The following is a 27,742-nucleotide window of genomic DNA, read 5'->3' as shown; positions in this document are numbered from 1 at the left end:
ATTTACATTCCCACCAACAGTGCAAAAGGGTTCCCTTTTCTCCACACCCTCTCCAGTATTTGTTGTTTGTAGATTTTCTGATGATGCAGGGCTTGTTTTGTAATTTGAAATTTCTTGATCATGAAACCCTCTAAAATTGTTTTGGACCTCTTGGCCTTGGGTGGGGGAGGGCAGCAAGGGTATCTGAACATGGACTTTGGAGTCGCTGTGATGGAGACTCTGGGAACAGAGATCAAGAGCTTTGAGTATAGGGACATGGCTCTGACTGCAGGATGGGCGATTCTGGGTCCACTGAGATATGGGGGTGAAGGGACATCTAGGTTTGTGGGATATTGGGGAAATGGCAGCTGTGGGGCCCTCCTAGGATGGGAGGTAGATGGGCCCTCCTGTGTGGCTAGGTGGGCCCATTAGTTTGGGCTCTGGGATGGAAAGGAGGAGGTCATGCCCCTCATAGGGCTACTGCCATGCGTCAGGAGGGCACTCAGGGCCACCCAAGGGAAGTACTGAGATGATGGAGTGGGGAGGGCTCAGGGCAAGATGACTTTGAGAAACTGTATCTCAGTTGAGGGGGCTTGGCAGAGGCCTGAGTGACTGGCTCCTAATTGCCAGATCCTGCTGGGTAAGGACACGAGAGGCAGCCTTTAGGATGAAGAATTTATTTATTGTTCAGCCCCCTTGGCCCCGGGAAGCCCGGGCTCTACCGGCAGTGGTAGTCAGGATAGGTCTCGGACACAAACTCAGGGTGGAAGACATAGTTGTTTCTCTGGGGGCCACCGGTCTTCTTGAAGTGACTTGTTTCCCATCTGTGGGGAGAGATGGGTTGGCCCTTTTGGACCCTCATATGTCTGACTCCAATTCTCAGCGCTAATCTTATCCCAACATTTTGTCCCGAATAATGGCCCTAGGCTCCAACACTGACCTCTTGACCTCAGGTTCTACTGTTAAATTTTTGACTCCCAATACCCGCTCCCTAACACTGACTTTTTACACTTTAATTCAAGCCCTGAACCTAACGCCCTGATCTCTTGACTCTAAGCCCCACTGCCAACCTGTAAACCCTCAATGCCATCTCCATGCCCTCTCATTTAGTTGCCAGCTTTGACTTCCCCATGGCACCATCGCCCCCTGGTGTCATCTTCCAGTCGGTGCATCGCAGCGGTCAGTTATCCCAACTAGTCCCTGGGTCCCCCGCCATGCCAAGGTTACAGCTTCTGTGTGGGTGCGCATTTGCATGTGTGCGCCCCAGATTTACCTAAGGTTCGGACAAGGGTAGTATGACGGCGGGGGAGTTATAACAGCACATTGCATTCCCTTCCGGTGCTCGCAGGGCGATACACTCCTGGAGAAGGAAGCGGTGGGCAGGAGTGGGTCAGGCCTTTTGACTCCCCTCTACGCCCCAACCCAGACCAAGACTCTGAGCCGCACTTCAGGTGTCAGTCCTACTGCTCGGAGATCCTCCCTTCCGGCCTGCTGTCTCTTCAAGACCTTGAAACGTCGCCTCTGGGAAGACACCTAAAGTCCCTCTCCCTCTAAGGCCTCGTTTCTGCCGCCCAGGCTGGGCGGCGGAGAACGCTGTACTCTGGGGAAGGTTGGGGTACAGTCATTGAGGACCTGGGAGCCCCCGGATCCTCAACATGGGACAGCAATTACTCCAGCTTATCGACGAGGCGACGTTTCTGAGGCTTAGGCACTTTCTTGCTCCTCCACGCCCTTGTGAGGGATAAGACCCAGTTTTGCACAATGAATCAGTCTCTCTCAGCCTGGGGAGGGACGGGGTATCACCACGGGGTTAGGGACAGGGTTCAGGATCTCCCTCCCCCTTTCACAGCTCTCTAGACAGACGCGGACATTGGAGTTCTCCCAGGCTCAGCCAGCCTTGTCTAACGCCAAGTGCAGGGAAAAGACCGCGTTGCAGTCTGGGCTTCTGCTGAGCGCTCGAGCTTCAGTTTCCTCCACAATAACACGCGAGGCTGTCTACCTCCAGAGGTGGTGCGGGGCTCCGAGGAGGCCAGGCCCTTCTGGTAATGCGGTCACCACTTCCTTGCCTTCTTAGAACCCAGCGATGACCCTGCCCATTACCAACGGTGACCTGAGGCCCAGGAATAGGGGACACTGTTCTGAGGACACATGGCACGCCGCAAGCTAGAACCTGCGTCTCCAGGGCTGGGTGACCAGGTAGGGGGCGGGGCCGGCGGGTGTGGGAAGGGGGAGCAAACTGGTGTGCGGAGTTTGTTCCTCAAAGAAACCCTCGGGCAGAGCCTCCAGAAGACGTATAGGAGCCAGGTTGACCTTGAGCCCAGTTCAGGAGGGACAGGATCAGGAACTCGGGTATCTCCGTGCAGGTTCTCCCGCCTCAGCCGTACGTTCAGGCCGTGAGGCCCCAGGGCGGGACAGGGAGGCGCCAGTAAGCGGACCGCGCGGGCTGGAGGCGGAGTGGGGTCTGGCACAGAGGCAGGTCAGAGCTAGAAGTGGTTAGGGATGGAGCGTCCGCAGCTGGGGTAGGGGGGACTCTGGGGGCGGGGCTTGTTTGGGGGCGGGGCCCGGCTACTGCGCGCGCGGCCCTGCGAACCTTGCAGTCGGCTGCTCTGTGCGCAAAAGTCGCAGGCGACGTTCGGTGCAGGGTGGCCCGGCGACGCAGTAGTCCATGCCGCGCAGACAGTAGTGGCGGCCCGAGCAAGCGCTTTCATAACCCTGGAAGGGCAGGCGGCCCGGCAGCGGGTCCACACACCCGCAGCGGGGCGTGATCTCTGGCAGCGGCTGGTTCCGTGACAGCGAGTTCAGCATGTTCACCAGTACCTCGCGCTCTGCGCCCGCGGGCCCCGAGCCCGGGAGACCCAGACACAGTCACAGGAATGGGAAGAGACAGGGTCAGAGACAGGAAGAGATGGAGACACAAACAGATAGAGACAAGGTTACAGCCTCTCCAGGGCCCTCGGCCTCCGCCCCGTACCTCGGGTCTCCATCCCTCCGTCCTTCTGGCCTACCCATTTCCCTCCACTGCCCCACCATCTGTTACCGTAGGCGCTGAGTCGCTCCGGCTTAGGAGGGTACACCAAGGGCATTCCTCGAACTGCTGCCTCCATCCCAGTCTCCTGGAAGTGGCAAACACGCTGCCTCAAGCTCTGACCCGGAAGAGTTCCTCCTTTGGGGGTTCTCCCAGAACACGCAGACTAGTCCCAGGCCGCGCCTTCTGCCGCCCTCCAGAAGCTCCCCTACTCTCCCACGTTCTGAGTGTTTGGGGTTGTCGCTGGGCAACGCGGTTTACTCCGCCTCCCAGGTGGTGGGGGTGGGGGAAGTGGAGCTGTAGGTGGACCAGGTCTGGACCTGCACCTCTGACACCCCTGTCCCACCGTTTGCCTCTGATTTTACCCTTTTTTGTCTAGCCGACTCTGTGTAGCTGTGTCTTTGTGTCTCTCTAATAGGGATTTTTCAATATTGCAGTGTTGCCTGCCCATCAGAATCACTTGGGGAACTTATGAAAAATTCTGATGATTCTTGAGGAAGTTCTGATTCAGAAGGGTTCAGTCAACCTGAGGTCGGCCATCAACCTACAGTTAAGAGCCCCTACTCTTGCCTGGTATCCTTACATCTTCCCTCTTTCTTCATGCCTGGGGCCGTGGCTGGACTCTTTTATAAACCCTAGTCTCACAAATGGGAAAAGGCCTTGGAGCATTGTTGGTGGGAAAGGGATGAGAAACTAATGGTGAAATATCAGACACTGTGGTTTGGGAGGCACATGGGGAGTGGGGAGTGGGGGGTGGTCCCAGGCCCCAGGCATCTTTGCTGGGCACAGTAGATACCTTAGGCAGCCGAGGAAGGTATGTGGCACATTTGTTCCAGCCCGTACAGTTGTAAGGTCCCATCCTCCGTGTATTATACCGGTTACCGCACAGGTGGTTTGGGTTGCGTTTGTCTGCTTGATCATAGGGGTGGAGACATAAGACAGTATTACTCCTTATTCTGCCCCAGGATCTGGGACCCCTTAGATGCTTTTCCTCTGATCCCCAGCACAAAGCTGGACTCTCACTCGTCTCCCGTAGGCCAGAAAAGCCCAGCCTGGCCCCATACTTGTCTTATTTAGGCACTGAGATGCAGCCTATATCCCACCTAAGACAAGCTTCTGAGTGGAGCCTGGGTCCTTTGAGCTGATCACTTTTCATCCTGGCACCACCCTCTCTGAATCAGCCAACCTGGAAACCCTGGAAACGGGCCTCCTCCCAAATCCTCCCTCTCATCTTCCACATCCAGGCTCAAAGTTTGCTTATTCTGCCTCCTTAAAATCACTTGACTCTATTCTTTCTTCCAGTCTCCCATGATATCACTCCTGTATCTCTGCAGTGCCTAAACCAGGAGACAAGAACGTCATGGTTAATAGGATGGACTCTGTAGACCGACTCCTGTGGTTCAAATTTCAGCTCTGCCAGATATTAACTGTGTGTGACCTTGATCTAGTTAATTAATTTCACCTTGTCTCTGTTTCCTTAATTTTAAAATGGGGGTAATAATACTATCTACCCCATAGGGTCGTTGTGAGATTTAAATAAGTTATTATATGTAAAACATTTAGAACAATGCCTGGCACAGAGAAAACTACCATCATCATCATCATCACATTATTATTGTTTTTATTATTGTTATTAGCTTACTGGTCTTCCTGCCTCATTCTGAAATCCTACAATCCGATCTCTACATAGAAACTGTGGCACTTATGATAAATGAAAATCTGACCAAGACAGTTCTCTACTTAAAACCCTCCGAAGCCCCACCCATCCAGTCACCTAAGTGTCCTGTAAGTTCCTCTCTGATCCACCACGCTAACAATGTTAAAGAATACATGTGAGAGATTAGGAAAGGAGTTCTAGGAGCCCTAGAGTAAGAGCAGGTGCGTGTATGTGTGGGACAGTGTGTTGGGACTTGGAGTTCTAGGTTGGTGGGTTGGACATACTGAGTTTGAAGTGTTTGGGGCCATTCAGGTAAATTTGATCATAATCAGATAAAGGAAAGTGGAATCCTGGTAAGAGGACAAGACTAGAAATAAAGACTTAGAGTTGTCAGTAATTAAAGATGTGGGTTAGATTAAACGGTCTCAGGAGAGGAATAAGGAGAGAGGAGGGCTCCGATCAGCATTCCGAGGAACCCCATGTTTCCAGAATGATTAGACAAGAGACCCAGGAATTTGAGGCATCAGAGAAGCTGAGGAAGGAAGGAGTTTCACAGAGTAGAGAGTGGTCAGAGTGTAATACATAGGGTAGGTCTCATGAGGAAAAGACTGAAGAGTCCCATGGATGAGGTAATTAGAACCATACAAGATCAGTTTTAATAAACATTAAACATGAGTGTAGGAGATGCAGACTCCCAATTTCAATTGAAGATTAATCATCAATTCATTCAGCAAATACTTATGATGCCTGCTGCTATTCCAGGTGGAGAGGGCACAGCTCTAAATAAAACAAGACTCTCTGTTCTTTTGGAATGTACAGGAAGACATAATAAACACCTAACCAAATGAGAAAGATAATTTCTCATAAGGCATAAGGAGTGAGGAAGTAGAGACATAGACTCTATTTCCAAGAATCTTGGCTGTGAAGGGGAGGAGCGAGAGAGAATTTTTAGACAGGAGGAAATTAGAAAAGGCTTCCAGGTTGAGGGGAGAGAGATGTGGTGAGGCAGAGGGATGCAGGAGAGAAGGGAACCTGATGGAACAGGGTCACTAAGAAGATGGGAGAAGATAGCACCGGAATACACATGTAGGAATTTGTTTGGAGGAGGTTAATGCTCCCTCCCTCTCTCTAGGGATAAGGCCCAGGTCTCTTCCAATTCTTTGGCATAGACTGGGAGCTCCCAAAAGGCAGAGCCTGGACCTCCTCCTCCAGGGTCAGGGGTCAGGATCAAGGTCAGGCCAGGTGGTTGGGAATCAAGCTGGAATGGGGGTAATTAGAGAAGAAGCCCTGGTCGAGGATGGGGATAAGGTTTGTATAGGATCAGGGTGGAGGTCAGAAGTCAAGTTGGGTTCAGGTGTAGGGTCTTTGTTGGGGTCACTGAATGGGGTCACAGTTGGGTGATGCGTGAGGCCCTACCTTCCTCTTGAGAGAGCCAGTATTTCTCAGGCAAGTAGGGGTGGCTTGGTATGGAACTCTTATAGCTGTAGTCCTGCACAGCACACTTGACCATCTTCTGCAGGGCTTCAGGATCCACGTGGTGCTTCACAGTCTGAGTCAGGGCCTGGCAAGGAGAGAGGGGAGGAGATGGCTAGGTGCATGGAGACCCCAGCCTTGGTATCCAGCTGGACCTAGATTTAGCCCCTATTTAGGTCAGCCCAGGTGGGTCTCCCAACCCTCTCCCTATGCCAGAGGGATCCCCAGGCCAGCCTTGGTTCCCTCTGCATAGTTCTTTTGCTTGAATCACCCTTTTCTCCTTCTTTTCCATCCAAGGCTTGGACTTGGAACCCAACATTTTCCCTCAGTCAGAGTGGTTTTCTGATGTTCTTCTCATTTCTGTCCTTTCCTTGACTGGGACCTATAAGGGCAGAGCTGGGTGTTCCTGCCCTCTTTCTTCCAGACTGTGTGCTGCCTGGGAGCATGGCCTGGGTCTTCCCCAACAGAGCAACAGGCCCGTGGAACAACCTCAGGAAAGGCTGGCTGCCCTGGGAGCTGGCTACCTTAGGCAGGTGTTTTGGACAGGAAGGGCTCTCTGTGAATCTGGCACCTTGAAGGAGATGAAGGATGGGGCCAGAGGGGCACCTACTTTAAAATCTAATTCTCTGACCCTAATTCTGCTGTGGCTCTCATCTTGACACCAATATTACCCTTGACCCTGACATTTACGTTGTGCTGGTCCTCATCCTGTCCTGATTTTTTTCCTGATCTTTGTTCAGGCTCTGGGCCCCCCTGCTTCTTGGGGTTCACCTCATCTTATCCCAACACCCCTTGTTTGGCTGGATCTGTAGAAGCCCAGATCAAGGGCCCCCTTGTCCTCAGCTAAAGGCACATTGCCAAGTTAGTTGTGGGCCCACGTCTCTGTAGGCAGCTGGGATGAAAAGACAGCTGGGTTACAGCGGTGGGACGCCCAGCAAAGTCAGACACCAGAAAGGACTTTCTCATCATAGTGGGCAGCAAGGTGCTGTGATGACACCGTTACACCGCATTTCATCTTTATGATCTGAAGAGCAGAGGCTTCTCTTGGCCTGGGATGAGACCTTGCTGCTTCTAGTGCTCCTACTCCCCTGAAAACCCCTCAGCTGAGGGGCTTCTTGGATCCTCCGTGCCCAGCTGAGGTTTTGTTCTGTGGGCAGATCCTACACAGTCATACTCCATATGGGTGGAGGGGCCCCAAGACTTAGCACTCCCCTGAGTTTTACATACACACAAACACATGCACGTCCAGACATACACATAGATCTGTGCGCCCAGATACACTCATAGATGTACACACTCAGACACGCTCACACACACACACACACACACGCACGCAATCATTTAGAAGAACTCACAGACTCTTCAGTGTTTCCATTCGAGGCTTCCCTCAGATGTCTGTAATCTTTGATTGTCCGCTCATGTTTATGAGTAGGAGACTAAAAAGGCTCATTGGAGGCTTTGAGCTGTGGGTGGGCATCATTGTAGGATGCTCTGGCTAGACTATTTGTTGCAAACTCTGTCAGTATCTGTAGGTCTTTTCTCTTGGGCTGATCAGATCCCTCGGAAGATACTCTTTCAGTCTTTGGCTTGAGAGTAGTGACCTAGCTGCCATTGTTCTGAGAACCTAGTGGAGGAGAGGGCTGCTGGGGGTTTAGCATTCAGCATACGGATGTTCATCTGTTTTCAGTACGGTACCCTGAACTTAGCCGGGCCTGGAATCTCCAGTCCTGAGATCCTTGCCAAAAAAATAAGCCTTCTGACTTTTGCAGAGATGGGCGAGCAGTCACCCTACGGCATGGAATAGAAGAGGGGGTTTAATTGCTTCTTAGCTTTCAAATCATTACTGTTTCAGCCTTGGCCCTGTCCCATCTTCTGTTCCAAAGAAACCTAGTATTACCAATTTCTGAGCCTTTTAAAAATTCTGCCGTTTTAAGTTGAATTCTGTCTTGTGTTTCCCACTGCTGGCTTTGGATTCAGCTTTCTCAGATCTGCTGTGTCAGTTACTACTTATCTATCACACTTTCCAGCTTCTGAAATTTTGTTGTCATTGTCCTTCCTTCTCACTATTCTTGCAAATTTATGTCTTAAATATGCATTTATTGTAGTTTTCAAGGGGTTTTAGGAAGGAGTCAAAACGTGTTCATTTTAACCCAGAGAATTATAGTTCTTTATACAGTCTACATATTCCTTTGTCAGTTACATGTTGCAGTTATCGTCTCTCAGTTGGTGGCTTGTAACTTCATTTTCTTTTTGGTGTCTTTTGATGAACATAAGTTCCTAATTTTAACACAGTTGAATTTATTCATCTCTTATGTGGTGCTTTTGTGACTTAGGAAATCCATCCATAATCTAAGATAATGGAGATAATGTCATAATTTTTTCTAAAATTATAGTTCTACTTTCCATATTTATGCCTTAATCTGTCAGGAATTTGTTTGGGGGTTTGGTGTGAATTAGGGGATCAATTTAATTTTTATCCACATGGATAACCAGTTGTCTCATTGAGTAATCTATCTTATCCCACAGATTGGTAATGCCACCCCAAGCCTGATACATCTTTTCCCATAGCTTTACTTTCAGTCATCTCTGTTGTATATCGTTTCCATATATGTGTGGCTCCATTTCTGGTTTTATTCCATTAATCAATTTGTGTATCCCTACAGTAATATTATGCTTTATGGATTTCTATAGCTTGGTAATAAATATTAATATCTGACTGGGCAAGTCCCCTTCTTCTTCAGGTGTGTTTTAGCTAGTTCTTGGGCCTTCGCTCTTCTCTATAAATTTTAGAGACAGCTTGTCAAATTCTTCAAAAACTCCTGTTGAGATTTTAATCAGAATTGCATGGAATCTTTATGTTAGTGACTCTTCCTATTCATGAGCATGTTATGCCTCTTCATTTAAGTATTTTTTTAAGGTATTCAAAGTTTTATAATATTATTCATTCAGTTTTGCACACATTGTTAGATTTATTTCTACTTACTCTCACTCTTTGTTGCTAAAATGATATATATGTATTTTAAGATTATGCTTCCTAAATATGCTTTTTATCTTAAATTCATCCAACTTTCTAAATTCTCTTATTCTAATAATTTGTAGATTCTATAAACACAACTGTATCATCTGTGAATAATGACAGTTTTTGTAAAAATTCCTTTCCTATCCTTGTACCTTACATGATGTTGTTTTCCAATATACAATTTACATGATATTGTTTTCCAATATTTTGGTTCTTTCTTTAAATTTAAAAATTATTATAATTATTTTCTATGGACAATGTTTAAATTTATCTCATGTCTACCAGTTTCTTAGCTCACTATTCCTTCTTGCATCTCAGACCTTCCTTTTGTTGTCATTTCCTTCTCCCCAAAGTGTATCCTTTAGAAGTTCCTTTATTATAAGTCTTTTTTAAAAAATTTATTTATTTTTATTTTTGGCTGTGTTGCGTCTTCGTTGCTGTGCGTGGGCTTTCTCTAGCTGAGGCGAGCGGGGGCTACTGTTCGTTGCGGTGCATGGGCTTCTCATTGCGGTGGCTTCTCTTGTTGCGGAGCACGGGCTCTAGGCGCGAGGGCTTCAGCAGTTGCAGCACGTGGGCTCCGTAGTCGTGGCTCACGGGCTGTAGAGTGCAGGCTCAGTAGTTGCGGTGCACGGACTTAGCCGCTCAGCAGCGTGTGGGATCTTCCCGGACCAGGGCTCGAACCTGTGTACCTGTGTCCCCTGCATTGGCAGGCAGGTTCTTAACCACTGTGCCACCAGGGAAGCCCCCTATTATAAGTCTTACTGTAGTAAATATTTTAGTTTTTGTTTGTAAGTGTCTTTATCTTTCTTTTGTTCTTGAAAGGAGGACACATTGAAAATAATTTCTCTCTGCATGTTTTTAAGGTCATCTCTTAAGCTGGTGTTGTGCAGTTTCACGTGTTATCTAAGAATCCATGGATTCATTTCTCTTGTTAGTTGTTGAAAATCAAGAGCCTTTGTCTCTTCAGATAATGACTACTCTCCTTTCTGCTCTTTCCTTCTGGAACCCTGAGTAGTTGTGTGGGATCTTCTCTTTCTTTCATATTGCTTAATGTTTCTTCCATATTTTCTATAGCTCTTTGTCTCTCTGTGCCGCATTCTGGGAAACTTCTTTTGCTCTGTTTTTTTTTTTTTTTTTTTTTTTTTTTCCCACACTGCACAGCTTGTGGGATCTTAGTTCCCCAGCCAGGGATGGAACCCGTGCCCCCTGCATTGAAAGCGTGGAGTCTTAACCACTGGACCACCAGGGAAGTCCCCCTGCTCTGTTTTTCATTTCACTGATGTTCTTAAGCTGTGTCTAATTTGCTCCTTAATCCATCCATTGAGTTTTGGTTTTAACACATATATCTTTTATTTCTAAAATTTCATTTCTTTAAAAAATCTGTCCATTCTTTTCAAAATATAATCTCTTGTTGCATCCTCATTTTGATGAGTTCACATTTTGCTCAGAAAAAATCATAATTATTTTGTGTTCTTTAACTATTATTTCCAATATCTGACATCCTTGGAGGTTTAAGTCTGCTGTTTGTTGTTTCTGTTGACTCTGTCATATGGTGGTTTGTTTCCTTATGTCTTTTATTGTGAGCTCAGATTTGATTGGCCATACTCTAAGGATACCTGGAAACCTACATTGAGGATATTTTCCACCATAGAAGATATACATTCATTGTGTGTGTGTGTGTGTGTGTGTGTGTTGGGGAGGAAGGGAGCCAGAGATCACTGGACTTTCTGGTTCAGTTTGGAATTTACAGGTTCAGTTGCTCCATCTTTCAGCTAGCTTAAGGCTTAAACTCCTGCTTGTAGTTCCGATAGTGGCGTTTGTCCTCAGGGAAATCCTGTCTTAGCATACTTACTACTCATCTCCACTGACTGTCCAAAACAAAATGAAAATTAATTTTTATGCAGGACCTAGTTGTTTGGAAGCAGGAGGGCCCTGCAGAGTTTCTAGACCACCATACTGCCAGAAGCAGAAGCCTTTTCCTTCATTATTAATCCCACTGCTATCTGATTTTCATTCCTCACCAGTCGCTGAAGCTGTTTAGCCAGGCGGCTAAGTGTTACTACATCCAAGAGATTCCTTTCTGTGCTGACAGCATTTGACACCGAGCTTTGTCTAATAATGCTGTCTTTGTTGGTTTCTCTATGATTTTCATCCTATCACTGTCTCCTTTTATGGCTCTTCTTCCTTTACCTACTCCTGAAATGTTGATATTCTCCAAAGCCCTATCCTTGGCCACTTTCTTACTCTTTTTTGGGCAATCTCTATGACTTCAGCTACCACCTATATGTTGATTTCAGAATTCATGTCTGTAGCCCAAACCTCTTTCTTTTGCTTCAGATAAGTATATCCAGCTACACAGCAGACATCTTTTCCTGGAAGCCCTTGAATATTTTTGTCCCCAGATGAACTCCTAATCTCTCTCTAATCTGCAATTCCAAATCTCAGTTGGTAGCACTGCCCTTCCTCCAGTTTTCCAGAGTCCAAAACCCAGAAGTCCTCTTAATCTCTCCCCTCTTCCTTATATCTAGATGGTGACCAAGGTGTGTGATCTGCTTCCTAAAAATTCCCTCCTATTGAGTTTGGAAAAGCAGGCAGACACTTTCATATTTTGCTGGTGGGCATGTAGATTATTATAACCCTTATCACAGCAATTTGAAGTGTATATGCAAAGTTTTTTAGATTCACATATCCTTTCCCTCAACAATTTCTATCTATGAATTTATCCTAAGGGAATAGTTGATATATACAAAGAATGTACAAGAATAATTATACTAGCAAAATTTTATACATAATCTAAATTTCCTCAACCATATTTTGGTACATTCATAAAATAAAACACTATAGTCATTAAAATTACATTATAGAATATTTTTGACACAGGAAAATGTACTTGATATATGGTTTTGTGAAAAAAGCAAGATTCAAAATATTAGTATATAACATGACACCACCTTCATAAAAAAATATTTGCTTCCTGAAAGGGCATATAATAATAAATTAACGGTAGTTATTTTGGGTAGTGAGAATTATAGGCTGTTTTCTTTGTGCTTCTCTGAGTGATCCCCACTTTCTGATTGAGCATATATTTATTTTGTAATTATAAAAATTATTTTTAAAAGACTCTCCTATTCAACAGTAGGAGAGTACTATTGAGAGTATCAACAATAGTCTCCTATTCAAAAATACTCTCCTATTTTTCACTGCTACAGTCTCTCCTTATCTCCCACCTATATCCTCTTCCCTCATCCTTCACCACCTCACTGGGCTTCCTGCCCTCAACTCCAGCCCCTTCAATCTCCTGCCACAGTGGCCAGAGTGTGTCACTCACAATCCAAGCATGACACTCCCAGGCTCAAAAGTCTGGACCATTATGACCACATTTCTCAACACAACCTGAAGCCCTTCATGGTCTGCAGGCTTCTCTCTTACCATAGGGCTGGCCTCTCCCTCTGCTCCAGTTCTCAGTTCCTGGTGGGTCCCTGCCCCTGGGCTGCCCTTTCTCATATTCCTCTTCTGCTCAGAGCGTCCTTCTTCTGGATCTCTTAGCAGACCTGCCCTTCAAGTCCCGGGAGTGGCTTTCTGGCTGTTATACCAGCACAAGCCTCTGCTGGTGCATGTTCCACACTGGGCAGTCCTACTTTGTTCACTTTTTGCCGAGAGATCCTCAAAGGCATGGCTTGGCCCTTCACTGTAACCACATTGTCCCTGACACATGTAAGTACTCAGCAAAGTTTTGTTAGGTGGTACACACAGATAAACTCCCTTGGGCAGAGTCACAATTAGACTTACAGATCTTCTCTCCATTTTGTGAAAGCCGCACAACCCCACTTGGCCACCTGTCCTCAAGTACAGACACAGGAGACTGTAATAAGCATGCATAAAAACATGCCTGTAGGTAGAGCCCACAGGCAGCCTCAGGGCCTTTGCACTTTCTGATCACTCTGCCTGGAATCCTATCCTTTCAGTTCTTCACATGGCTATTTCTCACTCACCTTTCCAGTCTCAGCTCATGTCACCTTGAAAGAGAGAGCCCTCTTTCATTACTTCTATTTAAGTAGCTCTCCCTGGTTACTTTCCATTTCCAGTACCCTGTTTATGTCCTTTACAGAATTTAGGACAATTTACAAAACTCTTATTTATTTCTTGATTATCATCTATCTCTCCCCATCTCCTACCCTGGTGGAGTAGGAGGGCACCATGAGGGCAGGATCTCATATTACTTTATATATATCATGATAAATTCCATGGCTAAGCAAATGAATCACACACACACACACACACACACACACAAAGCTACAAAGAATTACAAACACATAATGACAACCACACACTGTCAGTGATCCAGACACCCACAGCCATACACTCTGGACTGCCCACCCCCCAACCCCCGCCCCAGCTCGCCACTTACCGGAGTCACAAACCTGTTGGCTTCCCAGGCCCACAGAGGTGGGTCCTTATAGACCTCCTTGATGGAGGTAGGAGCCCTGTAGGAGTCCCTGTAGGTGCTGATGGGGGTCTTGGTCTTACGGGAAAAGAGGAACATAGTGGGGTCTAGGGGATGCCGTGGTGGGCTCTACCTACCAGGGGCTCCTGCAAGACATCAGTGACCACCCACCCCCTTTTCCAGACAGCTCGGCAGGTGCCCCAGCTGCTGCGACTCCCCTCCTGTGGAGGATCTCTCAGCTTCCCTCCCTCACAGCCTTCTTGCTCCTCCCCCAACCTGATTCCCTCTCTAGGATGGGCACTGCCCATTATGATATCACCTGGCTCAGCCCCATCCCCGGAGAGGTGAAGAGGTCTGACTTCCTCCCTACCCCAGTCTCTTCCTGCCTCAAGTCTCTCAAAGAGCCCAATTTCCAAGAGTTCACAAGGTCCCTGGAGATCTTCTAGGCGAAGCTTCTCACTGTGACGAAGAGAAACAGAGATTCTGAGGGGTCAAGTGAGTCATCCAGGGCCGTTGCAGCTGGTCAGTGGCAGGCCTAGCCTGGGAACCCACAGGTGGAGGTAGGGTGAAATGCGCGTTCAGAGGATCGGTCCTCTGCCCTTCCCGGCCCATCTGCCCCTTGCCCGCACCCCAGGTAGGGAGCTGAGGCTGGCTTGTTTGATGCTTTTAATATCATTATTTGTGTTACACGATACACAACCAAGGATGATGGTCAATACTGCGATGGAAATGTTAAAAAAAATTTTATACACGGCTCATGTCTTCCACACACCTTCCTGGAAATAAATTAGTGAGCACGGAGAAACCTGGCTGGGTGGCAGCCAGAGCTGAGGGTAGAGGGAGTGTTAAGGCAGTATCTACAAGGGGCAAGGGTGGCAGGGGGCAAACTAAGGCCTCGATTCCTCCCCTCCAACCTCCCACACAGGGAAGGAGGGAACCATGCACTTTCCCTAGACCCAGAAAGTGCTGGCTGCCAGCTTCGTACTTCTCTCCACTACACTTGCTACACTGCCTCGGCTAGAAGCCCTTGCCTGCCAGGGAATTAGGTATATCTTGTGGGGAGGGAGCCTTTCCCTTATTCCTCAGGGCCAGAGAGGTTAAGCAGTGGGCCAGAGTCACACAGCATGTCAGCAGCAAAGGCAGCAGTCTAAGTGAGCCTTGGCGGGGGCCCTGCCTGGAAAAGAGGAGGTCCCCATGTTCTCGAAGGGTGAGTCAAGGAGGCCAGGGTGGTGGCGGTAGTAGTAGTAGGAAGCTTGGTTTGGGGCCCAGATGACGGGGGGTGGGTATGCTGACCGGGGCGGGGTGGGGGGAGAAACAGGCTCAGGTGGGGGCCAGTATGGGCCGTGTGAGTCCTGCAGGTGCCTTCTCCGTCCTTGCCTCCCTTTGGCATTTTCTCATCATCTAACCAGGGTCCCTGCACTGGAGGAGTTAGGCGTGGGTTGGAGGAGTTGAGGGTGGAGAGCTGCACCTCAGCACTCAGGAGCTGGCAGCCCCTGGGTGTGGTGCAGGGAGAGGTGCTACCCCTCCTAAGGCAGCAGCCTTACTCTCTCTTCTCACTGCCCTCGCCCCCTTCCAACTCCCACCTCCCAGGACTGGCAGCCAGGAACTGGGCTGTGGGTGTGTCCTGTGCACGCTGGCAGCATGTGAGTGGTATATATTAGAGTGGATTGGCCAGCATGTGGGGGAGGTCAGCATGGAGGCGTGGCCCTGGGATACGGGGTTTGTGTGGCATAGACCTGACCAGGCGTGGGCTATCTGTGCTTTTGCTTTCCTTCGCACGGGGCAGATCTATACTGCCCAGGCCCAGGGGAGGGCCTTGGTCACCTTCTCCCTCTTGATTTTCATCCTCAGCTTTTCTAGCCACCACCCCCACCCCTGCCACCACCGAGTGACAGCAGCAGAAGCAGCAGTACATACATTCTGACTCTCAGACACCCCACACAGCTACACACACCATAGAAATCCACATACACGTGCACATCCACAGACACACACAGACACACACTCACCCATTTCCCAAAAGATACTATTGTACTCAGGTATACACAGCTCCCACAGGAACTTCCCCCTCTCTTTTCCACACTGACGTGCAACTCAGGAAGCCACCAGATGTACTCAAAAGACAACACAGAGACCTCCTTATCCACCTCCACAGAAATTCCTATGAAGAAATTCCTTCAGGTTTGGAAGAACCTTAATTTCAGATGCTGCTCATTGTACAGTGGAGGGAACTGAAAGCCAGAGAATATAAATGGCTTGTTGGAGATAACGGGGAGAGTGCTGGAGCTAGGACCAGAACCCAGCCTTCTGACTGCACTGCTGAGCAGCCTCTCACACTGTTAACAGGTCACACAGTCACTTCCCCACCGCGGATGCCGCAGACATCTGGAGACACAGGCCCAATGCAGAGATGTAGACACACGCCCTCACAGCCCCAGGCACACACACGTTCTGCCAAGCTGTCCCTGCAATACACATGCAGCCACTGATTTCTCTTAGGCTGGCTTCCTTGAAGATTCTTCCTGGGAAGCAGCCTCTGGGATCTTGGGCTAGAGTGAGACCGGAATGGGGCATTCAAGGCCAGCCTTAACTCCTGCTTCCAGCCCGGGACAGAGACCAATGAACAGAACAGAAAAGTGTGTGTGTGTGTGTGCGTGTGTGTGTGTGTGTGTGTGTTGGGTGGGGGGATGAGGCAGGTGAGGGCAGATCATACCACCCTAAACTCTGGCTGTCTCTAAGGCCCACCTCACCCTCCACACAATCCAGAGAGGAAGGAAGCGGGTGAATGAGGCAAAGAGGAGAAAGAAGGCAGTGATCCCCAAGGGGTGGGGGACAATATCCCACTGGGCACCTTTGTCAGGCTTCCCATCTAGAGATGAGGGGAGAAACGCAGATGGTACATGGGCCAGCAGGGGGGCATGTGGAGGCGGCTCTAAAGGGCTGGGCCCTGCCTCTACTGCCCTGGGCCTTTCTCCTTCCCAGCCCCTTTCCTTGGCTGGTGCTGGGGGATTCATGGCTTCACATGGGTGGGTCCAAACCCCTGGCTTTGTGATCCCTCCCCCACTCATTACTGTTGGCCTCCCTGCAGTCCAGTCACCCCTTTCCTCTACTGGGCTGCAGCTTTGGGGAGGGGGCAGGATGCTGGGCGAGGTCCCCCAAGTAACTGAACAAACCGCCCCCTCCCCTCCTCAGCACTCCCGGGGGTGGAGAGAGACCCGGTTTTGGTTTCTCCGGCTCCATGAACACACAGAGGTACACGTCCTACCATAGGAGGAAGCAATGACTGTTACGAGGTTGGCGGCTGTAGGGGGCGCGGGGGCCGCGGGCAGGTGGACGAGCTGGGGAGGGGTTGGCCCCTGCCTGGTCCAACCTGGTCCCCGGCGGCCCCACCCGGGCCGGCCGCAGTGGCCCCACCAGCTACTGAATGTGGCAGGCGGTGGAGGACGTGGCCTGGCAGCACATGCAGGTGGGGTTCACGGACTTGGGGGGGATGAGGTCCAGGTCCTCATCGTCGGGGATCTCGTCTAACCGGTAGCCGTCCTTCAGCAGCTGGATGTTCAAATCTTGGTTAATCTGCTGTAGGCAAAGGGGAGGGAGGTCAGGCTCGGGGCCATCTGGAGGCACCACTCAGGGCTGGGGCCACATGCCCAGGCCATCGGCGCCCAGCCCGTCGCATCCCAGGTCTCTCCGAAACCCCAGGCTTTGCACCTCCTCGGCCCCAGCCTCAGTTCTGGCCTCCCTTACAAGCACGTCCTCCCGGGGCCCCGCCCCGCTACACACTGCACCCCATTCTAAGGGCAACTTCCCACCTTAGGTCCTGCCTCTATTCAGGCCATGCCCTCATTTCAGGCCCACTCCTGTAAGGTGTCGTCTAGGTAAGGGCCCTGTTCCAACCCAGGTCCAAGCCCCGTCCCTAACCCTGGGCTCCTGGCACTAGAGGCGGAGTCCAAGGCCTCACCTTTCTTTCCGGCCAGATCTTACCCCAGGCCACCCCCTGCATGGGCTCCGCCTAGCTTTGCCCACTGCTCCTCTCAGGGTGTGATTTGGCGTTGGCCCCACCCCTTCTCTTGGAGGTGGGCCTGCTTACGTGTGTTTAGGACAGGAAGGGATGGGGCCTCACCTCAGCAGAGGAGTAGCCAGAGGAGGAATATCTGGACATGTCAAAGTCATCATCACTGGCCGCAGGGGAAAGAAAACAGAGAGGAAGTGACTCCCATATATTAAATAGAAAACTCTCTTTACCTCCCCCCACCGCCATCAGTCAATACCTCACCCCTCCCCGACACTTCCAAATGAACAGCACGGTCTCAGTAAAAATGGTGCTTGCTGTGCGAATGCAGTTTCAAGACAGGTTCCCTAGCTCCACCCTTCTAAATTAATTGCCCCCCTTAGCCTCCTAAATCCCCCAGAGCCCTCCCTCCTTTTTTTTCTAGGCTCAAATTACCCTGGTTTGTTGGGTTTTCCCAAAGTCCAGATCTAGCCAGGTATGTTCCCAGCAGTAGGGCGCCTTCCTCAGAGGGGGCAGGGTGCCATGCAAGGCATCAGGGCCCATTTTAGGGGCAGCCATTGGATCAGCTGTCCCAGGACAGCAGCAGATTGCATAGTTGCCTTTTCCTCTCTCTGCTCTCCCCCACCTCCAGGTAAAAAGTTCCATTCCTTGGGGGGGTTCACACTTGGAGAGCTCCCGGCTGAGGAACACCCCAATTCTGACAATATAGCAAGTACGTCCTATACAGCCCACTTGTGTGTTTGCACAGGCTGCTGTGGCTTGCCCGGCTGCCCCAATGTCTCTGTACACACCTGTCCGTGTCAAGGGCTACCAGTGGCTTCTCGTCTGGGCTCTGGTCAAGCGAGGAGTAGCCTTTATTGGGGACGACCAGCCTGGGTGGAGAATTGTGGGGACTGGATTGGCAACTGAAGCACACAAGCCTGGCAAGGAACTGGGTTAGGCTGTGCCGACCACCTCCCTCACCCCTACGCCACCCTCGCCACCTTAGATCCTGGGAGACCCTCTCCTCTCAGAGAGGAGCTGGGCCTGAGGAGGGAGGAAAGACGGGAGGCTCAGAACCAGCAGAGATAGGTGCTGGCTGGCAGGGCCCTGGTGGGGTGGAGCGGGGTTGGGGTGGGGGGCTCTACCTTGTCCGGGCCATGACATTGTTCTTCTTGGGTTGCTGGTTGACGGGGCTCCCCATGCTGCCATTCTTCAGGGAGCCCTTCCGGGCCAGCTCCCGCTGCTTCTCTGCAGGGGAACACGGGAAGGAAGCTGTGTCCTGCCCCCAGGGGCACCCTGCCTTACTGTTCGGGGCAGCCTGGGCTGGGCCTCCATGGTGAAACCCCTTGCTTCTCTAAGAACTGAGGCAGGAATCCAACTCCAGGCCCTGCTGCTCGGGAGAGACAGTACTTGGCTCCGAACAACCTGAGGCAGATAGTAAGGGGGCAACATGAGGAGGCTGACCCCTGTCTTCCAGGAGCTGTACTCCCAAGTGGGGCAGCTAGTGTGTGCTTGATTCCAGAGAAAGGTTGGAGCAGGAGACATAGAGCAGAAGGATGGCAGGGCTTCCTGCAGGTGACACCTTGAGATGGAGAGAGAAGGGCATTCTAGTAAGGAGGGAGAGTGTACAGAAAAATGCACTTAGAAGTTGAGTGTAATAAGTGTGGATGTGGATGGGATGGAGGGGTGAAGATGGAGGGAGGTCAGTTTAGAAAAGTAGGATACATTTATTCAGTCATTTATTTATTCAGCAAACATCTGTGTCACCAGTCATGTCTCAGGTCTTGTGCTAAGGGGCTAGGGGCTCCCTCTGATTACAGACTCAGAGCATGAAGGCCTTGAATGCCAAACAGATGAGTTAGGGATTAATGCAGAAGGAAAAGAAGCCACTGAAGGTTGTAGAGTGGGAGGGGCAGCATGGGGCTGGCAGGGTAAGGGGCAGGAGGCTGGCGGAGCCCCTCTGCCTAGACTACTTCTGACACATCTGTCAGCCTCTGAATTCTCTGAGGCTCCACAGCCTACCAGATTCATGGGGCTGGCAACCAGGTGACCCATTGCCTCATGTGTGGCCCTGTTACCAGTAGCCAGTTGCTGCCTGGGCCCTAGAGGAGGCCTGGCTACCCACTCCTCCTCGTCATTTCAGCCCCGATGTAGGAAAAAGGACTGCCAGGGGAAAGCTCTCATAAAATAACCACAAGCTCCAGAAAAGAAGGATGGGATGGGCATTTCCAGCTACTGTGACTCTGGAATTTCCTCAACCTCCAGGTCTCCGTGTCTCTCATCTCCCAGTCTCTAACCCTTTTTCTTTGCCACTGCTCACCTGACTCCCTCAAACCTGCCTCCACCTCTTTTCCAGCAGGCAGCACCTGCCATTACCACCCCAGGCCTCTAGGGGGTGCAATTTGCCTTAAAGTTCCTGGTGGGGATTTTCCTCAGGGCAACTGGGACGAGGTTGTGAATTTTCTAGAGGAGCTTTGGTGGTAATGTAATGGGCAGGACAAAAGAGTGTCATTTTATTTATTTCATTTTATTTTATTTTATTTTTAAGTGTTATTTTAAAAGCATGTCGGAATTGTTTGAAAGAAAAAATGCTAACAATAAACTGGGAAAACCAAACTACAGACTACTATGCAACTATTTGAAAGAATGAAGTCATTCTCTATATACTGATATTGGAAGGGGTTCTAAGACATTAAGTGGAAAACAAAAACAAAAACAAAAACAAAAATAGTTTCAGAAAATATGTACAGTATGATACCACTTGTGTTAAAATAAAAAATAAAATGAAAAAACTAAAGAACACTTGGAATGATGATCTCTGGGGAGGAGAATATGACGGGGGTGAGTAAAGGAGAAGTTATACTTGTTAAAATACTTGTATTTTTTTTTTTTTTTTTTTTGCGGTACGCGGGCCTCTCACTGCTGTGGCCTCTCCCGTTGCGGAGCACAGGCTCCGGACCCGCAGGCTCAGCGGCCATGGCTCACGGGCCCAGCCGCTCCGCAGCATGTGGGATCTTCCCGGACTGGGGCACGAACCCGTGTCCCCTGCATCGGCAGGCGGACTCTCAACCACTGCGCCACCAGGGAAGCCCTTGTATTGTTAAATTAAACAATAATAAGCAAATAAAACTGGCTGCTCAAAAACAGTGTGCGTTTGGTGTCCTGGGACAATGAACAAATTCCACTGAGAGGACTGCTCTCTTGTTTAGAAAAACAGCCTGAGGTGCTCCCCGGATTTGGTCTGGAAGGAGAAAAACAAGGTTAACAAAAAGCTGAATAACATAACAGGACTCTGTGAAAAGGAGTCCTGGCAGCTGCAGAGGGAGAATGTTTTAGAACAGATGGGAAAGGGTTCTCAGAACTAAGGAGGGGTCCAGTATTTGATGGGCAGCTGGAGCCTGAGGAGAAAGATGGGCAGGAGGGTGGCAGGGATGACAGAGAAGTTTTTTTTGTTTGTTTGTTTGTTTTGCAGTACGCGGGCCTCTCACTGTCGTGGCCTCTCCTGTTGCGGAGCACAGGCTCTGGACGCTCAGGCTCAGTGGCCATGGCTCAGCCAGCCGCTCTGCGGCATGTGGGATCTTCCCGGACCGGGACACGAACCCGTGTCCCCTGCATCGGCAAGCGGACTCTCAACAACTGTGCCACCAGGGAAGCCCGGCAGAGAAGTTTTGAAGGATAGTGACGGCCTGTATTTAATTGTTAACTCTTTCCTGGATGCAGTATGTTATAACTTATCTTCGTGAAAACAAATTTTTATTTTTTATTTTTATTTTTATTTATTTTTGGCCACACCTTGTGGCTTGCGGGATCTTAGTTCCCTGACCAGGGATCAAACCCAGGCCCTCGGCAGTGGAAGCACGGAGTCCTAACCACTGGACTAGGGAATTCCCGAAGGCAAATTTTTAATTACAAGCCTGTTATGCATGGCAGCCTTGGGTGAGTGAAACTGGTCCCTGAAGGGAGAGACGCAGTGTTCGGTGTAGGGTGAAGTGACAACAGCAGCTGCAGGAGCTCTGGGCAATGGTTGGGAGACATGTGACTTCAAAGGAGCAGGCTGTAGCATAAACTGTCTTTGGAGTGGACGTGAGATAAACCCCCAAGGGAAAGGTGACCCTGGAGAGTGGGGGAGAGATTTGGGTTTATTAAGAAACTATGGGAAAGCTCCCCCAAACAGGAGCCGACGAGATCCTGAGATCTCCAGATAGGCTGACATAGGAATGGGGAGAGGGGCTCAGCTTCTAGGCTTTGGGAGCCTCATTCCTTTCTACCCCTCAGACACAACAACTGACACCCCACCTCTAAGGCAGCTTCCTCTTAGCCTGGCCCAGTGTTTGATGGGACTTCCAACCCACTCTCTGCGGTTCCATGCTTTTACCCCTGCAGCTGTCCCCTGGAATACCTGGAGCCTTCTTGGCCTCAGAGATGCCTCTAGAGCTCTGGGCTCCTGTAGAGAACTGTAATTTCCCTCTTGGCCTTGCAGGAGATAAGGTGCCTGGCAGTGCCAATGACTTGGTGGCTGGAGTCTTGGAATCAGCTAGCCTGAGTTGGTTTATTTGTGGTACCTCATTGTAGACCCAGCCCAGAGCACCTTGTCTGTCCACTCCCCACATTTCCCTCACCCCCCAGACACACTCACCCAGCTTCACTTGGAGCGGGGATGGTTTGTAATTCATGGCTACTGACTCACCCTCCCGGGCGTCACAGTCTCCGTCTGAGATGGAGGCGGCGGCTGGGTCCTGGGGGAGAAAGCAGAGATAGGGAGCTGTTAGGAAGTGAACACAGGGGGCTGCTGTCACCTGTCCTCTGGAGGTATTTTTCCCTGGCAGCAGGCAGGGTATTCAGGGAGGGAGGGACAGGCCCATCTGCCATGGGAGGAAGACACTGAGCTGGGTGGAAGAGCCAAGGATATCAGCCCTGCTTACACCCACCTGAGTGTCTATCTTTTAAGTCCTGTGTGATCCACCTCCCCCAGGAAGCCTACCTCAATTCCTTCAACCCAAAGGACCACCTTCTCCAACCTCCCATGCTCGTGGCCCTGCTCCTCAGGGCCCTTCCTATGTACTTGTTTGGAAAGGTCTTTCCAGATTCCTGTGAGTTTAAGTCTGCATTAGGTCAGGGTAGGTGCTCCCTGAGACAGGCCTTCTCCCTCTGTTTCCCCTAGCACTGGATGATCCCTTCACAGGATCCAGAGAACTGACTGTCCAAGCCAGGCTAGACTTCAAGGCTGCAGCCACAGCAGTTCTAATGAGGACTTCTCCATTTCACAAATGAGTCCTAAAGAGTGTCTCCTGCGAGAACCTAAATGGTTGGCTGGGAATGGTAGGTGAGAAGACAAATAATGACAAATCAGCCGGTGGCCAGTTCGTCCTGTGTTGCCCACACAGGGCTTGACGCTACAGATGACAAGGAAGGTAGGAGAGCATGCATCCTGTGCATCGTCCAGGGTCTGCAACTGTTTCGATCTCCCTCACTGCCCTCCTTACTGACTTCTTCCCATTGCGATGGGCGCCGTGCTGCCCAGAGTCCTTCTCTAGACTCACTGTTCCCTCCCAAACACCCCAAATCTCTGCTACAAGATCCAGGGCCTTGGCCCACCCTGCCTCAGTCAGTTGGAAGGGGCTGGAGCCATTCACATTCTCCCTGAGAAACTGATGACCAACCACTGATACAGGTGCTGCCACCCTAACCATCTGCCTAGGGTCACAGAGTGGTATACGCCTAAGGTCTAAGGACTGCAGAGAGGACCCAGGGCTGTGCCTGCTCTGCCTCTGGGGACAGGGAGCGCAGACAGATAGGCAGGCAGAATGCTCCAGGCCCGGGGATCTGAGTGGCTTCTGGTGACCCATCAAGGGAAGGGTATATAGCCATTAGGGTGATTTCTGTTCCCTTTAGAATGAAGCAGTGGGGATGAAAACACGCTTGTCACTAAGGGAAAAGGGAAAAGTCTAGAATGTTTGGCAGGGAAATCCTGGCCTTGTCTATGTTTCCTTAGGCCATCCAGAGTGCAAGGCCCAGGGTGGGCTGTGTTGCCATAGTGGTTTGTGAGTTCCCGAGGGCAGAACCTGGGCCTGTGTCCTCTGCTTCGATTTCCATCCTTAGCTGTCCTTGAGGGGGATGGGACAGGAAGGTAGAACAGGTGTGAGGTGGGGCGGGGAGCTGCAGAGCCTGCATCCCAGGCAACTTCCCATGCCACAGTCTTTCCAAGTCCCTCATCCTCTGCCTCCCTGGCTCAGCTCCTTCTTGGGAGACTGATTACTGGCAGCATCTGTCCCCTGCAGCCCTGGAGCAGGAGGCCTCCAGTGGCCCTTACATGCCTCTCTGTGGCCAAAACAGCCTCGCAAGTGCTGCCTGTAGGGAACGTGGAGACCTGACGGCTGAGCTCTAGGCTGCAGGGAAGGCTCACTCCCAAAGCAGCCCGAGGGCCGGCTTCTCAAAGGGTAAGACCCATAAACGTGCCTGTGGAGCCCTACCAGGGAAGCAGTGGTAGATTTCCAATGTCCTCTACTTTTTCTGTAGCATTTGTCACATGTCACACATACCACATCCATTTGGAAATGGTTTCCTCCCCTGGCTTCCAGGACACTACGCCCCTTGGCTCATCTTGTCTCTTTGACCATCATCCCTGCCTCCTCCAACAGCTAACTTTAAGAACCCAGGCTCTCAGGCATTTGGGGCTAACTTTCCCTCCTCAGTGAAGATGAATTCATCAGAGTTTCCTCTCTCAGGCTGGAGGTACTAGGTGGCAACACCGGAGGGCGGTGGTGCAGGAAGGATGGGGGGCTGGGAAGCTGTTGAGCAACTCTGGTCACAGGGACCCATGTGTGGTCCCTGCGGCCACTGGGCAGGTCCTAGTGGCATTTGATCCTTGAGTGAAACTGCCAGTCCCTTTGGGTCAAGAGCCAGGGTGCAAAGCCCTAGGCTGAGAGGTCCCATGCAAACTCACCATTCAGCATCTCCCCGTCATTGTCCATGATAGAAGGCCATCTGAGTGGCAGGAACAAAGATCTCTGGCACTGTGCCTGCAAACTCAAGCCTTTACTATGGGCTTCCTGGATGTCTTTCCTGAGACATGCAGCCAATGCACCATGACCATCACATGGAAATGTAACCAGGAAGATTAAATGTGAAACATTCATGAGTATAAGTATCAGAGAGGAATCCAGGCAGAAGGAAGCATCTGGCTCCAAGAAATCAGGGAGAATTTAAAATGCCCCCCAAGGACACCTGACAGGAGTTAGCTAGATCCAGGAACTAGAGTGGCGATTAGCAAGATTATTAATAAACACTCAGCAGAGACAGACATTGAAATGCATCTCTAACAGCAACCTGTTTCTACAACCCTGCATACAAATCCTCCAAAGACTACAGAGATGATTAATAGCTCAATCTCACTGTTTCTGGGACAGAATATATAGGCTAATGGCCAATGCAAAGCCAGTATAACTAGAGGAAGGAAAAAGTGCCAGAAGAATCTTTAAGAGTTAGTCTGGTCCAGTGCTTTTCATTCAGCTGTCTTTCCTGAACCCTGTGTCTTGGGCAGGGCTGAGTGAGAGAGGAAAGTAATAGGAGGGGATCTGGCTTGCCTTCAACCAGAATAGATCCGTTTTGATTTCATTTACATATCAGCCTTTCTGCAAGATTTTGGTTGAAGAAAGGGTTTTATTGCTTTTTTAAAAAGGGTGGGGGAGGGGTTTAAAACACATTGATTTAGTCAAATCTTTTAAAAATGCTTTACTATAGCACTTATTAAATTTACATAAAAACAGAGGAAACAATACAGGGAGACTAATTTAGACTATTCTTTTAAAAAATCCTGGGGACTTCCCTGGTGGTCCAGCGGATAAGACCCTGCGCTCCCAATGCAGGGGGCCCGGGTTCGATCCCTGGTCAGGGAACTAGATCCTGCAATGCATGCTGCAACTAAGAGTCCGCATGCTGCAACTAAGAGTCCGCATGCTGCAACTAAGATTCCACATGCTGCAACTAAGAAGTCCGCATGCTGCAACTAAAGATCTCTCATGCCACAACAAAGATCCCGCATGCCACAACTAAGACTCAGCGCAGCCTAGATAAATGTTTTTAAAAACTTAAAAATCCTCTAAAATTAAAAAAAAAAATCCCTCTTTAAAAAAGAAAATCCTGGCTCCTCCGTTTACTAGCTGTGTGATCTGGGATTTAGTTTCCTCATCTGTAGAGTGGGACTAATACTAATACCTATGTCAAAAGTTTCTGTGAGGATAAATTGATACTATGTAATCTAGTGCTTAATATGTAAGCACTTAGAATAGTAGTTAGTATACTACATACTGAGCACTACATTTGTGCTAGCTATAAAGTTTTTATTAGTACAGGCTCCATGGGACCCACACAATCATGAACAATATGCCCTGGCAGTGACTGATCCACAGCAGCACCCCTGGCACCACATGTGTTGGGGCCTGGCTTATGTGCGAAGGTGTCTGTGGAATAGATGCTCCCTCCACAGGGTGAGGAGGGGCCTGATCAGGGGGCATTCTGTCTCCTCTCTTGCCTCACTTCATTATGCTGCATTTCTCTCACTTATTTAACAGTGGTAGGCCTGGGGCTCATAAAGATAAACAGAAATAGGCCCATCCTTGAGGAACTCCCAGTAATTATCAGTAAATGTAACAAGGGCTATAAAAGTAGAGGGAAAGGAACAAAGTAGTCAGAGAAAACTTCACAGAGGAAGACACTTGAAAAGATCTCAAAACAGCAGTTCACCAGTTAGCTTAAGAGGAAGGAGGAAGGATGTTCAGGGAACATCTGCAAAGGCTCAGAAGCCTGAAACTAGCATTGCATATTCAAGGAACAGTATTTTGCTATAGTTGAAATCTAGAAGGCATGATGAAAAGTGGCAGGAAATAAAGTTGTGGGGCCAGGAGGGCTCAGACTGCAGGAGAGGATGGGTCTTGATTTTGTTCTTTACTCAGAATATGATGGGGAAGCCAGTGAAGCCTTGAGTGGGGGAGTAACATGATCAGATTCGAGGTGGAGAAGGACCCTCTCATAGCCATATAGAAGATGGAGGGGAAGGGAATGAGACTGAAGGTCAGAAAACTACTGCAACAGTGCCAGCAGGAGATGACAGGGACCTGAACTAAGCAGAAGCAGAAGATAAAAGGCCAGAAAGGAGGATGTTAAAGAGGGTAGAGTGGCAGACTTTAGAGATAAGATGTAGAAGAAGGAGTCCAGACATTCCTAGTTTTCTGTCTGGAGTAATTGGGAAAGGGGCGCTAATTACTAAAACAGACGATGCAGGAGAAGGCAGAACTACACTCAGGGAAAATCAGATGAGCTCAGTATGGGACATGTTGAGCCTTGAAGTGTCTTTTGGACACTTAGATGGCATCATTAGTCAGTAGGAACTGAGGTTTGGGATCTCAGGAAAGAGATGTGGACTGGTGGTGATGGAAGCCCACAGAGGAGAATAAGCCTTCTCAGAGACAACGAGCACAGTGAAAAGAGACAGGAGCCAAGAATGGAGTCCTGAGGAGCATCCAGTCTTAGGGAATGAGTGGAAGAAGAAGACTGAGTAGGAGCAGAAACACGAGATGTAGAAAAAGATCTAGGGAGACCTTCAAGTGGTTTCAAGGTGGAAGAAATCAACAGGGTCAAATAAACACATGAGTCCATAAGATAAAGACAATAGTTAGAAATAAGGAAGTCACAGGTGGCCTCAGCAAACAGAGTTTTGGTTGAATGGTAAGAACAGAGCCCAGATTACAGGGGATTTAGGAGGGAATAGGAGATGAGGAAGTAGAGACAGTGAACACAGGCTACTTTTTCAAGGAGCTAAACTGAGAAGAGAAGGAATGAGAGTGAACGACTGTCAGAGAGAGCTTTGGAGTTGAAGGATTCTTTGGAGCTAGGGAACACCTGACCACTGTCCTAGACTGAAGGGAAGGAAGGTGGGTCAACAAGGAGATGTTTGATGGAGCATGGTCTTTGAGGAGTCAAGAGAAGATGGAACCAGAATCAGACCAGAGGAGGAAGGCTCCTTGCTGAAATGGAAGGGAGGTGAAGATGGGTGGGGGATGCAGATAACATGGAGGCAGAAAGGTGGGTGGAAAGTTAAGGGAGTTCATTCCTAAAAGCCTAGCTAAGTAAAGAAGGGGGTGAATGCTAAGGGATTG

At 49.6% G+C, this 27,742-nt stretch overlaps 2 protein-coding genes across 7 annotated transcripts in view; both read right to left on the bottom strand.

Annotated features, from left to right (window-relative positions):
* Positions 1-1,252: 1,252 nt before the first annotated feature.
* SPMIP6 (sperm microtubule inner protein 6) lies at positions 1,253-13,696 on the bottom strand. The gene is made up of 6 exons (XM_060102008.1): positions 13,562-13,696; positions 6,078-6,222; positions 3,801-3,916; positions 3,017-3,092; positions 2,575-2,804; positions 1,253-1,339 (listed from the first exon to the last, which is right to left on the bottom strand). The coding sequence occupies exons 1-6, from the start codon at positions 13,694-13,696 to the stop codon at positions 1,253-1,255; spliced, it is 789 nt and encodes a 262-aa protein (XP_059957991.1).
* Positions 13,697-14,247: 551 nt separating this feature from the next.
* The window catches only part of FAM219A (family with sequence similarity 219 member A), a 55,314-nt gene continuing 41,819 nt past the window's right edge, over positions 14,248-27,742 (bottom strand). For 2 of the 6 annotated variants that reach the window (XM_060101773.1, XM_060101775.1), the window contains exons 2-6: positions 22,225-22,324; positions 18,734-18,836; positions 18,398-18,478; positions 17,718-17,772; positions 14,248-17,173 (exon numbers count right to left, since the gene is read on the bottom strand). In XM_060101773.1, the coding sequence (XP_059957756.1) occupies positions 17,015-17,173; positions 17,718-17,772; positions 18,398-18,478; positions 18,734-18,836; positions 22,225-22,324 (498 nt within the window). In that variant the 3' untranslated portion in view covers positions 14,248-17,014. The remainder of the gene's footprint in view (positions 17,174-17,717; positions 17,773-18,397; positions 18,479-18,733; positions 18,837-22,224; positions 22,325-27,742) is intronic. The other 4 variants (XM_060101776.1, XM_060101779.1, XM_060101774.1 and 1 more) reach the window with 3 other exon arrangements.

The sequence above is a fragment of the Mesoplodon densirostris genome, chromosome 6 (assembly GCF_025265405.1).
Source record: "Mesoplodon densirostris isolate mMesDen1 chromosome 6, mMesDen1 primary haplotype, whole genome shotgun sequence".
NCBI classification, from domain to species: Eukaryota; Metazoa; Chordata; class Mammalia; order Artiodactyla; family Ziphiidae; genus Mesoplodon; species Mesoplodon densirostris.
This window is presented reverse-complemented; position numbering and strand designations above follow the sequence as displayed.